At 48.3% G+C, this 17072-nt stretch overlaps 1 protein-coding gene across 1 annotated transcript; it reads left to right on the top strand.

Annotated features, from left to right (window-relative positions):
* The first annotated feature begins 6305 nt into the window (after positions 1-6305).
* On the top strand, positions 6306-16829 carry ZNF12 (zinc finger protein 12). Its single transcript, XM_081092966.1, has 4 exons — positions 6306-6826; positions 9431-9557; positions 9796-9891; positions 12725-16829. Exons 1-4 carry the CDS (start codon positions 6812-6814, stop codon positions 14569-14571), a joined length of 2085 nt encoding a protein of 694 aa, XP_080949092.1. The 5' UTR covers positions 6306-6811; the 3' UTR covers positions 14572-16829.
* The last annotated feature ends 243 nt before the right edge of the window (positions 16830-17072 follow it).

The raw sequence follows: 17072 nt of genomic DNA, 5'->3' as shown, positions 1-17072 counted from the left end.
TGAAATGCGAAGAAGCAAAAAAACACCCAACCAGAAAAGCAAAATGAAAAAAGAATCCGAAAATACGAAGATAGTGTAAGGAGCCTCTGGGACAGCTTCAAGCGTACCAACATCAGAACTATAGGGGTGCCAGAAGATGAGAGAGAGCAAGATATTGAAAACCTATTTGAAGAAATAATGACAGAAAACTTCCCCCACCTGGTGAAAGAAATAGACTTACAGGTCCAGGAAGCGCAGAGAACCCCAAACAAGAGGAATCCAAAGAGGACCACACCAAGACACATCATAATTAAAATGCCAAGACCAAAAGACAAAGAGAGACTCTTAAAAGCAGCAAGAGAAAGACCGTCAGTTACCTACAAGGGAGTACCCATACGACTGTCAGCTGATTTCTCAACAGAAACTTTGCAGGCCAGAAGGGAGTGGCAAGAAATATTCACAGTGATGAATACCAGGAACCTACAACCAAGATTACTTTATCCAGCAAAGCTATCATTCAGAACTGAAGGTCAGATAAAGAGCTTCACAGATAAGGAAAAGCTAAAGGAGTTCATCACCACCAAACCAGTATTATATGAAATGCTGAAGGGTATCCTTTAAGAAGAGGAAGAAGAAGAAAAAGGTAAAGATACAAATTATGAACAACAAACATGCATCTATCAACAAGTGAATCTAAAAATCAAGTGAATAAATAATCTGATGAACAGAATGAACTGGTGATTATAATAGAATCAGGGACATAGAAAGGGAATGGACTGACTATTCTTGGGGGGGGAAAGGGGTGTGGGAGATGCGGGAAGAGACTGGACAAAAATCGTGCACCTATGGATGAGGACAGTGGGTGGGGAGTGAGGGCGGAGGGTGGGGTGGGAACTGGGAGGAGGGGAGTTATGGGGGGAAAAAAGAGGAACAAATGTAATAATCTGAACAATAAAGATTTAATTTAAAAAAAAAAAAGAAAAAAAAAACAAAAAAAACCCTCAACTAAATGCCAGGCAGGTAGTTAATCACTTTAATTACGAACAATCACCCTTAAGCTACATAATCTTTACTCCCTGGAATAGAGATAAGAAATGCCCTAACCTTTGGAATAGAAATTGATAGGATTAAAATCAACTGGTATAAATACAGATGTAAGAAGACAATAAAACACAGAACCTGGCTGGAGAACCTAGGGAGAGAACCTGGACAGAACCTGCCTGGAGTTCCTGGCTAGGCTGCTGATCAACTGAACGCTGTCTCTGTGTCATTCCTTCTTCGCTGACTCCGTCCACACCTTTGGGGACCCCTGGACCTTCTGGGGTTGGACCCCAGGAACAGCGGTCCAATGGCGGACTGAAGGGTTGCTGGTTCGGTTCTGGTTAAGGGCATGTACCTCTGTTGGATCTGGTTGAGGCACGTGCAGGAGGCAACCAATTGTCCATGCCTCCCTCCCCGCCCTCTCCCTCCCTTCTACTCTCTCTCAAAACCAATGAAAACATATCCTCGGGTGAGGATTAGCCAAAAAACAAAACAGTCCGGCTGGGGTTGCTCAGTGGTTGAGCGCCGACCTATGAACCAGGTGGTCAGGGTTGATTGCAGGCCAGGGCACATGCCTGGGTTGCAGGTTCCATCCCCAGTGGGGGGCGTGCAGGAGGCAACAGAGCCATGATTCTCTCTCATCATTGATGTTTCTCTCTCTCTTCTCCCTTCCTCTCTGAAATCAATTAAAAAAGAAAATATTTGAAAACCCACAAATTTCAGAGGGGGGCTGTGGGGGAGGGGCTGGGGGAGAGGGGGATAGGGGGTGGGGAATGGGACCGGCACTTGGAGGGAGGCGGGCGGGAGGTGGGAGACACACTTTGATGATCCCCTTTGTGTCCGGAGCATAAGGGGTCACCCCCAGAAGTGCTGCCTGTGTGTGTCGCCCCACCCCAGCATCCGGGGACCTGGGCGCCCATCCCTCCCCACCCCCTGTGATGCTGCAGGAGTGGGCGGTCGGGCCATCGGAGACAGTCACACCGAGAGCCTGGGACCAGGCCGGGTTCCACGGGACCGTGTTGGCCGGAGAAGCCGTGAGTCGGCTGGAGTTGGGCCCAGGTCAGAGCCACGGAAACGCAAGCCTGAGCCCAGGCCCTGGGCATGGAAGGCAGAGGCAATGTGCGCGTTTGCCTTCGGAGAACACGGGCAGGACGGCCAGGGAGGCGCAGAGAAGCCAAGGACTTGGCCTCGTGTCCCCAGAGAGGAGAGGGTGGCGGCCTCATCACCCCTCCACTTCCTGCGATCCTGCCGTGTAACAGTCCACTCCACCCAGATCCCTGTCCCCTCAGCTGACTTGCGTGGGTTTCTGTCCTGGGAAACAGATCATTTCCAAGTCAGACATGGGCCCGGAGGAGCGAGTTGAAACAACAGACCATCCGAGAAAATGCTGGCGCCGCTGGGGAGATGCCTCGGGGCGTGATGGGTGGACAGGGTGCCCGCCCCACAGGGTTCCCGGGGCGGGGGCTGTACCAGCAGCTCATTCATGTTCTTTTAAAAATATACTTATTTTTACTGATGTCAGAGAGAGGAGGAGAGAGAGAGAGAGAGAGAGAGAGAGAGAGAGAGAGAGAGACCCAGCGGGAGGCCAGGCCACGTGCTGCAGCCCAGCGTGGCTCTGAGCGGAAGGGCCACCACGGGTTGTGGAGGGGGCGTGGCCGCTGGACTGACAGGGCGGAGAACCAATCAGAGAGGAGGAGGCGGGGCTCCTGGGTCTCCCGGGTCTTCCGCTGAGCCCGTCAGAGCTCAGAGCACGTGGAGGAGGTGAGAACCCGGGGCCGGGCCCAGGCAGGCCGGTGCTCCGCTCATCTGCCCCGGGAGGCTGCAGGTGCTGGGCCAGCTGCCCTCCTTTACCTGTGAATTCGGAAACGGGCGCAGAGCAACGCGCCCTGCCCTGGTCCCAGCTCAGGCCGAGATGTGGGCACTGCCACGGGCCATCCGTCTTTCCATCCGTGAGAATGCAGGCCCGGGCCGCACGAAGAGCAGCAAGAACTGGAAACGGCGGTCCTGGCTCCACAGCCCCTTCCGGGAGCAGCTGCGGAGGAGCGCGGGCTCCGTGCGGGATGCGCTTAAGGCTGCCGACTGCGCTCGGGAGCACGACCCCCGCCCCCCACCAGCCCCCCCGCCTGTCACCCCGGGAGCCGGGGCTGAGCGCTGGGCAGCGCTCGGAGCTGTAACCGCCTGCTCTTCCTGTCCCGGGACAGGGGAGGGTTCCCTTTCCCTGGGGATAAAGGCGATCGGCCGGCACGAATGGCCCCCAGGTGCCGGAGGAGCTTACAGTGGCTGTGGGAGGACGGGTAGCCCATGGTGCCGCCGAGGGTGAGCGCAGGGTTGTGAGGGCTGTGCCTGCGCAGCAGGTGAGAAGACGAGGTTCCTTTTTTATCTGGTTTAATGGTTATTCAACAACAAAACTGTTTTCTCTATTTTTACATTTGTGGACATGATTTCCTGGGTTGCAGGAGATTTTATTTTTTAACTGTGTAATATATGTGTTTTGATTTCACAGAGGAAGGGAGACGGAGAGACAGAAACATCCATGATGAGAGAGAAGCATGGATCTGCTGCCTCCTGCGCGCCCCCTACTGGGGATTGAGCCCGAAACCCAGGCACGTGCTCTTAACAGTGGTTCTCAACCTTCCTAATGCCACGATCCTTGGATGCAGCTCCTCATGTTGTGGTGACCCCCAACCATAAAATTACTTTTGTTGCTACTTCATAACTGTAATTTTGCTACTGTTATGAATCGTCATGTACATATCTGATATGCAGGGTGTATTTTCATTGTTCGCAACCCACAGGTTGAGAACTGCCTTAACAGGATTCGAACCCCGAACCCTTCAGTCCGCAGTCCTACGCTCTATCCACTGAGCCAAACCGGCCAGGGCAGGAGATTTTACTTTTAATCTCACCCCTCCCCATCAGCTTTTTATTTTATTTTTTTAAAAATATATTTTATTGATTTTTTTTACAGAGAGGAAGGGAGAGGGATAAAGAGTTAGAAACATCCATGAGAGAGAAACATCCATCAGCTGCCTCCTGCACACCCCCTACTGGGGATGTGCCCACAACCAAGGTACATGCCCTTGACCGGAACCGAACCTGGGACCCTTCAGTCCGCAGGCCAATGCTCTATCCACTGAGCCAAACCGGTCAGGGCAGCTTTTTATTTTATTGTTTGATTGATTGCCTGGTTTTATTTTTCTTTTATTTTTACATCTTTATTGCTGAAAGTATTACATATGTCCCCCCTTTCCCCCCTTTGACCCCTTCTAGCCTGCTCCCGCCCCCCACCCCAATCTCCCCATCAGCTTTTTGGAAACACAGTTGTATTATTTCACCATAAAGAGGGGTTGATCCTTGTCCTGATGAGCCCATTTTTGAAAAGTGACACTTTAGCCCAATTATCCTCCTTCCGAGGTAAGATCTTCTCACCTTTTTCCAATTGTATTTACTGATTTTTATAGTTTTACGCATTAGTTGTGAAATCTAGAAAAGCTACAATTTCTATTATCCTTCCTTCCTTGGAGAAACTATAGCGGGGCATTTATTAATTCCTAGTATTTTGGTGAAACTTCTAGTATTTCAGATAAGTGGACATGATACACCCCTCTGTTCCCGCGCCCGGTTGTGGGGGATTGAGACACCCTTCCTTGATCCCCCACAGGAGGGAAGACAAATGGGAACCTGGCATTCCGCCCCAGCGGCGAGCTCTCCCCGCGCAGCGCCTCTCCACCGCCGGACGAGCGGGAGACTTGGAAGACGCTCCCTAACTGGGCGGCACACGGACTTATGGGAAATGGAGTCCCGCTGCCCCGGGTGGGCCCCGGCAGGCGACTTCCGGCGTCCTCTTGCGCATGTGCACTCGGGCTGTGTGCGTGTTCGCGCAGGCGTCCTGCGGCCGCGCTGCTGTCGGCTTCCTGTCCGAGCCCAGGTCACCGCTGCCCCCGGTGCCCAAGCCTTGGCTTCTGTTGGGCGACGATCCCGGCGCCTGCGGGGCTGGGCGCTGTCCGGTCGGGCCGCCACGCAGCGGGCGCGCGGCTGTGCGAGCGGAGTCTGGAGCGGGGACCCGGAGGCCACCCGGAGCCCGCGGGCCAGGCCCGAGGAGCTGGGCGGCGGCGGGGTCGGGCCCGGCCCGTCGGCATCGCGGCGCCCGGCCGAGGCGCGCGGGGCGGTGAGGCCCCGGCAGGGACGTTCTCCTGAGTGAGTGTGTCCCGTAGGCCCAGAGCCGGCTCCTCGGGGACGCGGCTTGGTCGGCGCAGAGGCGGGGGCCCCGGGAGCCTGGGGGCGGGTCAGCGAGTCCCGACGGGCGGTCGTGCGCTGGCGGCCGCGGCAGTTCTGGGTCCTCCCGGCCGCGGCGAGCAGGGCTGGGGACTCTCCCCGACGAGGACACGGGAGTCTGCGGCCGGAGCGTGGACCGCTTCCCGGGGACCCGCGTGTCAGACCGGGCGCCCTTCCGGACCGGGGACCTCCCTGTCTCCTGGGGGCCTCGGGGGTCCCAGCCTGGGTTCGAGGTGCCCCTGCTTCCTTCACCCCCAACACCCCTTCCTCCGCCCCGCCCTCCCCAGGTTCCAGACGTTTCTAAACGTCCCCCAGGACCTAGTTCACCGGCCTGAGCGTGTGCCCACTCCCCTTGGAGCTGCCGGTGCCGTCCCGGTGCCGCGGTTCGATGAGCCCGCAGGGGGCGCCCTGCCGCCTCGGTGACAGCGGAAGAGACCGGGCCTGAGAAGGGCGGGACTTGCCCGGGTGTCCGCCTGTGGGTGGGATCGCGAACAGGACTCAGGCTCCCAGGCCAAGCGTTGTGCCCTGAATTATAGTTATGTCAAAGTTTCTTAAGAGGTTTTTTTGTTCTCAAGTTTGTACAAAAAATTTAAAGACTTAGCCCTGCTTGCGTGTATGCCTTCACTCAGCATCCTGTGGACTTCCTGGTCTTGTTAAAAGAGTAAGAAAATAGATGACTGTAACAAAATTTCTCTTTATCTTCTGTATATAAAAGCCCAAGTGACCTATCCGCCAACTGTCCGGTAGCTATGATGCGCACTGACCACCAGGGGGCAGGCGCTCAAAGTACAGTGGGGCCTTGACTTACAAGTTTAATTCGCTCAGAGACCAAGCTCGTTAAGGAGCTTGTTAACTCAAATTACTCTATCAACTCAATGCAAAAAATCAGCCGAGAGACAGCTGGTATCTCAACTAGTTAGTTGGGACACTCGTAAGTCAAGGCCCCACTGTACAGGCATGGAAACATGGAACAGACTGATGAATCTCAGAGAGAAGTGGGGGGAAAGGGCGGGAAGAGATTAACCAAAGATCTCATATGCATACTAGAGGCCTGCTGCGGTGGGGTCCCGCAGCCTGGCCTCTCGGTCTGGCCTGGCTTGTGCGGATTGGGCACAGACTGGCAGTCTGACATCCCCTGAGGGGTCCTGATTGCGAGAGGTCGCATGCCAGGCTGAGGGACCCCATGGGGCACATGCACCCGGCCTCTAGGGTATAATGATGGAGGATTTCTTCAATAGGCTTTGATGTTCATTCACTAATGAGAAATGTACCCACTCAGTCACCACGGGATGTGGGAGTTACACACACACAGGTGGGCTCTCATCATTCTCCCAGTCACTTCTGAAGGTTTAAAGAGACAGTCTCCCAAGGTGTCTGATGGGACTTTCTGGAGAGTTCTTACGCAGGAAGAGTCGTCCTTGGCAGGCCAGATCACTCCTAACTTCGCCGCCTGCACTTTCCTTCTCCAGGTCAGCCTCTGGTTTCACAGTCCTCGTTTTTCCAAGAGCAGCAGAAAATGAATAAATCTCTGGTGAGTTTTTCTGGTTACATATTTCTTCCCTAGTTTGTTTTATAATACATCTCTTGGAGGTGAATAGTTCAAACTTTAAAATGGGAAAGCAGACCAGATAAAGATATAATCAGACAAAACACAGAGCAGCAGGTCAGCAGCAGGCATTTATCATGTTTGTATGTGTAGATAGCATGATCCTCCCACACTCTTAAAGCCAAAGCCAGAGATACTCCCCAGGTATCTCTCCCATCACCTGTTGGGGTTGCACCGCAAACTGTGCAGTGACGTGTCTGGCACAGATTCCCCATGTCCCATCATGGTTTATGTGGCAGCCTGCAGCCTTGGTCTGTCCCTGCCCCTCTCCTGAACCCAACCTGGTAAAGGCCCCTGTGATCTAGCCTACGGATGCCTGGAGGTTCGCCAGTCCTAGCCTCAACCACTCCCGCCTCACCCATCGGCAATGCCCTGTGTTGGTTTCTGTACAGATCTTTCCTTGGACTTGGTTTTAAGAGGCAGTTCTTTCTCTCCAGGAGCTTCTATTCTCCTTGGAGGAGATCATTCATAAAAGTAGTTGTGGGAGATGACAGAGCCCCAGCCCCCAGCAGTGCATGGGAAGCTCTGTGGTGAGGGTGAGCACAGCCTGGGTGTAACTGTCCCTTCTGAGTGTGAGGCTCGGTCACTGGGCGGGGAAGGGCCGGTCTTGGTATCAGGATACTGGTGTTTTCTTTTCCTTTTCTTGTGACTTACAGTCTTAAGTGTTTATAAATTTTTCCAGTTTGAGTCACATTAGTAAACATTGTTTTCCAAGTTTGTTTTGTTTTCCAGGATTACCATATAATTTTGTAATATTTTCATTTTGAAAAATTGAGAACTTGGTATTTTTAAAATTTTTCAAAATGAGCAAGTTTGTGTGGGTGAGATCCCCTAGTTCAAGAGTGCACTCTTCAGTGAGTGCTGGGTGTAGCGTCTTTGGTGGCGGCGGCGGAGGCGGTGGTGGTGGTGGTGGCGGTGGCAGCGGTGGCGAGAAGGAGGAATTCCTTGGTTTGGTGGTTCTTCCCTTTCTGTCTGATCTTAGTCTCCTCTCCCAGGCTCTGGAGCCATGTCAGTCGCTTTCCTCAGAAGGCCACGCAGACGGCGTAGAACTGCTGAGTGGAGGCGTGGCGTGTCTGAGTGTCTTCCTTTCTCCTGATGTGCAGGAGGGAAGAGGACTCTTGCTGGCTTGGGGACCCTTGGGCCACAGCCTTTGCCCCAGTAGGCTCTCGCTGTCCCTGGTGAGGCCGGAGGCTGGCTAACGTCCTCTGGGGGACACTTTTTTCTCCCAGTCTTTACCAACGGGGTCCCGTGCTTCCTCCCTTTCCCGGCCTTTACGACAGGCCTCGGGAATGTGAGGCGCCGGTGTTCCCCTCCCCACTGCGGGAAGCTAGCTCTCAGGGTAGTGACTGGGATGGTCACAAAGTATTCTCACTCCCATGCCCCACGTTCCAGCCTGTGTGACAACATCTAACACTTCTCATCCTGTGACCATACAGCTGTCCCTGACAGCAATTGGTCTGAGGGGTCTTCTGAAACACTGTTACTGGTTGTTCCTTCGTCTTCTGTAACTAACCTAACATCCTAAATATCTGCAGTTCTGATTGGTTTCTTAATTTGTTATCCAAGTTTCCGAAACCCACTTTCTTAAAATTAAAAGTGCCCGCAAAGCTGCTTTTTTTTTAAAATCCTCACCCGAGAATATTTTTTCCTATTGATTTTTAGAATTGGTAGAAGGAAGGGCAGGCGAAGGGGGAGAGAGAGAACTATTGATGTAAGAGAGACACATTGAATGGTTGCCTCCTGCATGGACCCTGACTGGAGCTGGGGATTGAACCTGCAACCCAGGTACATGCCCTTGACCGGGAGTCAAATTCAGGCTTACCATGCAGGACAATACACGAGGCTGCTGCTGCCTGGCTTGTCTGTTGCTTTGGTAACGGGCAGAATTGCAGACTGGCTCCCGCAAGCTGGAGGGACAGGTTTGGACAGGAGCAGCAGCTGAATTTCGGGCATGTTGAGTTTGAGATCTGGGACCTGTCGGGAATTTAGGAGAGAATCTGGGCTGGTGATACACGTTTGGTAAATGCCGATACATAGGTGGTAATTAAATCCATGAGGCCAGATGGGAGCACCGTCTGGTGAATGCAGACAGCAAAGAGTACAGGAACCAGAAGGGAACCCAGAGCCCTCCATCTGGGGATGACCTGGAGGGAGGAGGAGCCAGCCGAGGAGACTGAGCAGGAGCAGCTGGGAGCAAGAGTAGAACCAACACTGATCGTGTTCTGGAAGCAGAATGAAGGAGCAAGTGCCCCCCGTTTTCACGAGTGCCCCTCAGGACTGTGCCCCTCAGGGGCAGGCTGCTTCTGCCTGTCTGAGTCTCCCCAGCAGCCAGGAGTCTGGCTCACAGTCAAGACCGTTTCTTTTTGGGTGTGAACTCTCAGTGTCTGCCTGAGAGCTTCGTTTCCCTCCCACAGCCTGTAACATAAAAGGGTTCCAGGGCTCCTGGTTGCCTTGACCAGTGAGCTCGGTAAGCTCTTGTCCCAGGACGCCTTGTCCCGGTTCCCAATTCCCATCGCGCTGCCATTACAGGAGCCGGTGTCATTCAGGGACGTGGCCGTGGACTTCACCCAGGAGGAGTGGCAGCAGCTGGGCCCGGAGCAGAAGACCACCTACAGGGACGTGATGCTGGAGAACTACAGCCACCTCGTCTCCGTGGGTGAGCAGAGTGGCTAAGTTTCTAAGACATAAGACATAGGGGATTTCCCACACATTGTCTGACTTTGAATTTGATGGGGTAAATGTGAATAATATGTTCTGGGCACCAGGAAGGGCATTTACCTCCCAGTGAATCTTGGCACAGGTCAGAGGGGCACTTCGGTTGTGAATCTTGTAAGGCACCACTTTCTGCAGAAGCCCAGCAGCCAGGCTCCAGTTCTCTTTCCTTTCTGCAATAGGGTGTCACCTTGTCAAACCGGAAGTGATCATCAAGCTGGAGCAAGGAGAAGAGCCCTGGAGAGTAGAAGGAGAAGTCCTACTTCACAGTCGCCCAGGTGTGTTTGGGAGGTGGTGAGGAGGTGACGGCTAACTTGGCAGTGTTTTTCTGGAACTGTTCATGGTTCCAAATCTTCAAAAGTGACTAGAGGTGGTTAGCTACCTGACTCTCACTGCAAAGATGTCCTCCTTCCCCACAAACACTTGTTCTAGAGCTTTTCCATGCTTACCTCCCGGAACCAAATCCAGTCGTTTCCTCTTAAACCTCGGGTCTCGCTCGCTCTTGCGGCATTTTCAGTGACCCATTGTCATAGATTCTCTGTGTTTTGGGGCATTCATAAGTCTGTTACTACAATATAATTTATATGACCTTATGTTAGTGCCTCCACCTCCTTTAAAGTGCATTGCCTCAGATGTGTTTCTCTCCCTACTTCCACTTGTCACTTCTCTTTGAGGTAAGATCCCAGACCCTGACCTGGGCCTCAGCCAGTGAAATCTGTTCACCTGTGTGGTCATGTGGGCTTGTGCTGCTCATTATTCCTGAGCCCCAGCCCTTCCTCAATGTGGTAACAGCAGGAACTGGGTCTCCCTCTTTTCCCGAGTGCTGTTCATCTTGTCTCTCTTATTTCCAGTTGCTCTTCTGTCCCCAGTGCCTTCATAATGAGGACAATGTACAGAGAGGAACTGTGACTCATTCCTCCTCCCGAGCCTCCACAAATGTGGATCTGCTTCCTCCTTCAGGGGTTTGTTCTGTAAAGGGCTCCTCCTGCCCCAGGTCTCCGGGGTTTCTGTTCATTGGGTTTATGTGCCTTGTCTGCCCTGTCCTCGGGGGGTACACCTTCATTCTACTTGGATTTGCAAGGTGGGTTTACCCGAAGTTCCAGTTAACCCTTCAATCATTTCACAGGATGAGCCTACAGTGATTCCCTGTTAATTCCCAAAGAACTTAACTTCCTCATCCTCTAAGAATAACCACAATCATAGCCCTGGATTGCCTGGAAATCAAGTTGTTTCCAAAAACGCTGCTAAACTCCATTTACTCCACATTACAAAATGTGTTCTGTTCAGGTGATCGTTGTCCCTACAGCTTCGCCTTTCAGTGGGGTGTGCTTCATCTGGCCAGGTAACACATTCTCTGAGTCGGAGCTCAGATTTTCAAACCCTTCCCTCCTTGAAGTTTTTCCTTTGAACTCTTACCCTTACTCTAATTGCTTCACACCACTCCTAGGTCTGATCAAGGAATCTATTATCTGATGGTATATATTTTTAGCTTGAGGCTCATTCCTCCCCTGGATTATAATCCTGTAAAGAAAAGAGCATATTCCCTTCGCTGTAGTATGTGAAGTGTAGTACACGGTTATTTCTCTTCTTATCCGAGGAGCCAGACAGGTGGCAGAACTTTTTTTTTTTTGTAATGTATTTTTATTGATTTTAGTGAAGGGCGAGAGAGATATAAACATCAATGATGAGTGGGAATCATTGATTGGCTGCCTCCTGCATGCGCCCTATAGGGGATCGCGCCCGCAACCCGGGCATGTGTCCTTGGCTGGAATTGAACCTGGGACCCTTCAGTCTGTAGGCCGCTGACGCTCTATCCACTGAGCCAGCTAGGGCAGCAGAACTTTCTTGTCCCTCATTCAGAAGTAATTTACAGGTCATTATTTCTGAGCATGCATGTCTAACTCACATCTCATATATCCTGTAGGTACTTGACAGATGCCCACGTGATTGAGATTAAGAACAGCTTCTCTAATTTCTATTTAGGGATTCAAAAGCTACAGGAAATAGAGTCATACTTCCTAAGAGATAGGTTTTGGTTAAGAAAAGAGAACAGAGCCCTGTGGAGTAATTTGAAACCCAGAATTTCACATGGGATTTTAATGTTCCACAAGGCTGATTCACTGTGCAAAAAGGATTGTGTGGAGAGTAATTACATTCAACTTTAAAGAAAAATGGAGCTACTGGAGATGAGATAGGATTTGAGAAGTGTTTTCTCAAAGCATGGAAACCCCCTGAGAGGTTTTGAGTAGACCAAGGCTGGAAGTCAAGCAGACGGAAAGAGCAGGAACAGAGGCTTGGGGTTGAAAGGGAGCTGGGTGTTGGCGGTGCCACAGCATCTCGGGACAAGCTGATACATCAAGCCTTACACTGTGGGCTCTCTCTCCCAAGCTGATATGAATGATGCTGTGTGAAGTTCTGCTTCTCCTCCTCCAAAACAGATCCATCCTTGGAGAGGTATTCCGACCCTCCTATCCAGCAGTGCTTCTTGTTGCTGTCACTGGACTCCATTTGTGGCAGTTCTCTCGTGTCTGTATTGTCAGTCATTCATCGGCATCCTGTCTGCTGTTCTGTGTTTCTATTTTACCTCAATACCCAGTTTTGAACAAGATCTTATAAAGTAGTAAAAGTCAAAGATACTTGTGTTTTTGTCAGTTAATTCCCCCCTTTTGTCACCACTGGGGAGAGGAAGAAGAAGGGGGGGGGGGGGGAGAGATTTTTCAAACTAAAGAATACAAGGAGCCCTGGCCATTTTTCTCAGTGGTTAGAGCATCGGCCCGAGGACTGAAGGGTTGAAGATTTGATTCTGGTCAAAGGCACATGTGGGGAGGCAACCAATTGATGTGTCTCTTTCCCATTGATGTTTCTTTCTCCCTCTCTCTCTCTCCCTCCCTCCCTTCCTCCCTTTCATTCTTTCTAAAAAAATCAATGGAAAAAATATCCTTGGGTGAGGATTAACATACACAAGAAAAAGAATAAGGGGAAAAGGTATGCATGGAATTATTTTCATCTATGAAGCTAGCATCTATGCCACAACCAAATGCTTATGTATGTCTCATCCCGAATCTTATGAAGGAAGATGTACAAAATTTGGTTAATTTTGCCTCTTTTCAGAAGTCTGGAAAGTCGACCTGATAGAGAGAGTCCAGGAAAGTGAAGACAAACATTCCAGGCAAACTCTATCCATCAACAACGAAACCCTGATTGAAGTGAGGGGTGATGTTCTTGGTAAGACTTTTAATGTGGAAACAAACCCTGTTCCTTCAAGAAAAACATCCTATAAATGTGACTCATGTGAAAAGAGTTTAAAATCCACTTCAGAATATATCAGTAGTGATGGAAGTTATGCAAGAATGAAGCCTGATGAATGTAGTGCCTGTGGGAAATCACTTCTCCATGTGAAGCTTGAGAAAACTCACCCAGGGGAGAAATCTTATGAATTTAATCAAAATGGGGAAGCTTATACTCTAAATAAAGAAAGTATTTATCAGAACATTCATATTTTGGAGAAACCCTTTGAATATATTGAATGCCAGAAAGCCTTTCAAAAGGATGCAGTTTTTGTTAATCCTATGGAGGAGAAGCCCTATAAGTGGAATGAATCTGAAATAGCCTTTCTCCAGATGTCAAACCTCAGTGTACATCCAACATCTCATATGGAAATGAAACCCTATGAATGCAATGCATGTGGGAAATCCTTCTGTAAAAAGTCAAAATTCATTATACATCAGAGGACTCACACAGGAGAGAAACCTTACGCATGTAATCAGTGTGGGAAATCCTTCTGCCAAAAGGGAACCCTCACTGTACATCAGAGAACACACACAGGGGAGAAGCCCTATGAATGTAATGAATGTGGGAAAACTTTCTACCAGAAGTTACACCTCATTCAACATCAGAGAACTCACTCAGGAGAGAAGCCCTATGAATGTAGTTATTGTGGAAAATCATTTTGCCAGAAGACGCACCTCACCCAACACCAGAGAACACATTCAGGAGAGAGACCCTATGTTTGTCATGACTGTGGAAAAACCTTCTCCCAGAAGTCAGCACTTAATGACCATCATAAAATTCACACAGGCGTGAAACTCTATAAGTGTAATGAATGTGGGAAATGCTTCTGCCGCAAATCTACCCTCACAACACATCAGAGGACACACACAGGAGAAAAACCCTATGAATGTAACGAATGTGGAAAATTTTTCTCTCGGTTATCATATCTCACTGTACATTATAGAACTCATTCAGGAGAGAAACCCTATGAATGTAATGAATGTGGGAAAACCTTCTACCTGAATTCAGCCCTCATGAGACATCAGAGAGTACACACCGGAGAGAAACCATATGAATGTAATGAATGTGGAAAATTATTCTCCCAGTTGTCATACCTCACTATACATCATAGAACTCATTCAGGAGTGAAACCCTATGAATGCAATGAATGTGGGAAAACCTTCTACCAAAATTCAGCCCTTTGTAGACATCGAAGAATACATAAAGGGGAGAAGCCCTATGAATGTTATATATGTGGGAAGTTTTTCTCTCAGATGTCATACCTCACGATACATCATAGAATCCATTCAGGAGAGAAACCTTACGAATGTAATGAATGTGGGAAAACCTTTTGTCAGAATTCAGCCCTTAATCGACATCAGAGAACTCACACTGGAGAGAAAGCCTATGAATGTTACGAATGTGGAAAATTCTTCTCTCAGATGTCATATCTCACCATACATCATAGAATTCATTCCGGAGAGAAACCCTTTGAATGTAATGAATGTGGAAAGGCCTTCTCGCGAATGTCTTACCTTACTGTACATTACAGAACTCATTCAGGAGAGAAACCCTATGAATGTAATGAATGTGGGAAAAAATTCTACTACAGATCAGCCTTCAATAGCCATCAGAGAATCCACAGGCGAGGGAATATGAATGCGCTTGATGTGGGAAGGCTTCTCTGAAGTCAGACCTCATTTTACATCAGAGAACCCTTTCAGTGTAATGTATTTAACTCCTACCTTTGCTAGGTCAGAGTTCACACAGGGGAAAGTGGACCCACCACTGTGCATTACTCAAACTTGTAATCCGAGAATTCACAGGGTGGAAACCCCAACTACAACAAGACACACAACTTGTTGGATACCATTCTGTAAAATGTGTGAACACCTAGAATGTATATATACTTCCATGGAGTCAGACTGTTTCATATATCAGGGAATTCATTCCAAGGGGAGATCTGTCATTTTACAGGATGTGGAAAACACTCCTCTGGAAATTATTAATACTAAAAGTTATGTTTCAGATATAATATCAAGTTTTTTGTAATATATATATTGTGGATACATGTACTCCTTGTGTAAATAGAAGCTGTAAGGCTAGCTGATCAGGACCACAGTACAGCCACATTAAACTCATACATGAGTGTGTCCTGAGCATGTAGGTCTTTGTTAACCTGATTTTTAGAATGGTACATTACAGGGATTGTATCTTCATTTGGAATCATGTTTGAAAAGGCAGTGTATTCTTATTGGAATAATTTTAAGACATATGTAGGATTAACCACTTTAATAGTACAGCCATGTTAGTACTTAGTATGCATTGCCATTGAACTAATATTTGGTATATATAAAGTATGTTTCTTCTTGTACTCTTTCCTAGCACTTAAAAATGTATTTGATTATTGTTAATGAACTAAATAACTAAACACTGCCAAAATGAAGTCAGTGTTTTTTATAATGTTCACAGCTATATCTGAGTCAGCAAGAGATAGAAAATGATGTATAAAATAGATAGAAAGCTGCATAGATAATTTTAAATTGTTAATGCCAGAAGTCACAAGTAGTGAGAAAAACTGTATACATTGAACTCTATACATTTTAAAACTGAACTTAAAATATTCCTGTTTTTATCTAATTTCTCATCCATTTTTTTTGGATGCCTACACAAATGTAAATGTGCAAACCACCATACTAGATAATTTAGGAATTATGTGTATTTTTGATATGATAGTATTTTTAAACATTGTGCTCTACTCCTTCCTGTTCCTGATTGAAGAACATGTTCACGTGGGTTTGTGACAGACATTGTTGAGTAACCACCCTTGCCACTTGCTCCTTACTGTTTGCTGGCAGAGTTTGGGTATCCATGGAATGGGGATAAATCCTGATCAGTTTCAACCAGTAATGATAATCCCTTTCTCATTACCAGCAATGGGATGGTCTTGGGACCCAATTCTAGACACATATACAAAGGAGATACCAAACACGTTATTTTTGGAAAAGGTTTCCTCAAATATTCAAGGAATCCTGCGGTTGACGTGGAATCTTGCATTGAACGTTGCCTTGCTGGGAAGTGATGCTTGGTTATGTCTCGACAATGACGTATAACTAAGTGTGGCAGAGCAGAAAGACGAAGAACTGGGGCCCAGGAGGGGATGCTGAGCCACTGGACCAGCCATCCATGGAGCCACTTCGCCTCAGGACTGTTCTTCTGTGAAAGACTCAATATCTTCTCCAGCCAGTGGATCTGGGGTTGCTCTTTTATTGATAACTGAAGATACAAAGTGACACTTCTGTAGGAGTCACACACCTGAGAAGTGGACTTTAGGTAAATCATTTATTTTGAGGTGTTGATATAGAGATTTATCTTATTTTCTGTGAAGTTTGATGTAAGTAGGTTGAGCATTAGAAACAATTAAGTGTATCTGTTTCCATGAATCGTTAATCACCAACTTAAGGACCTTTGGAACCTGATATAATCTTTCTTTTTATAATGCATGGCATAAAGTTTGTTTAGGTTCATTCATATTATTCATAGATTGTTGCTGCACTGTTAGTTGACAACATATGGTGTAAGGTAAGATCCTACTTTTGTTCCCAGTGGTTAGCCTGATGCCTGTGTTTTTTGAATAATTTATTCCTCACCATTGAGATGAATGGCCACATTTTTTCATTATTTCCACCACCCGTGGCACCTGTTCTGTTGCTCAGCACTTTCCCTCTGTGTTCTTCTAGGACGGTGATTGTGACTGTGCCACATAACAGGACTCTAAGGTCTGGTAGGTTGTAGAGTTCTGTGTAAGAACCATGTATTCAGTTCAAGAGGCCACCCCTTCAGTATATTTGTTGAAATGCTATCTACCAAGGTTTCCACGCTCATGTGTCATCATTATAGCTTCAATACACAGTATGCATTTTAAGTAAAATATTTGAAAAGTTTACATGGTTTACCACGTTCTTTTTTTCTGATGGAGCCCTACACATGGAAGGGCTGTACGTGTACGTGGTCCTACGTGGCCTCTTCAGTAATCCAGAAATGTAATCGTTCAGTTTCCCAGATGTCCGTGTTGTCATGTTATTATATCTCTGAAGTTAGCATGTTCTGGTTTAACTGGCCCTGTTTCTCCTCTTCCTGTAAGTACTGCCTGTGAGGTACTTGAAGTAATGGTTTGTCTCAGATTTGA

The sequence above is a fragment of the Myotis nattereri genome (genome assembly GCF_964212035.1).
Source record: "Myotis nattereri genome assembly, chromosome: 5".
NCBI lineage: Eukaryota > Metazoa > Chordata > Mammalia > Chiroptera > Vespertilionidae > Myotis > Myotis nattereri.
Note: the sequence above shows the minus strand (reverse complement) of the source record. Positions and strands in the feature narration are given on the sequence as shown.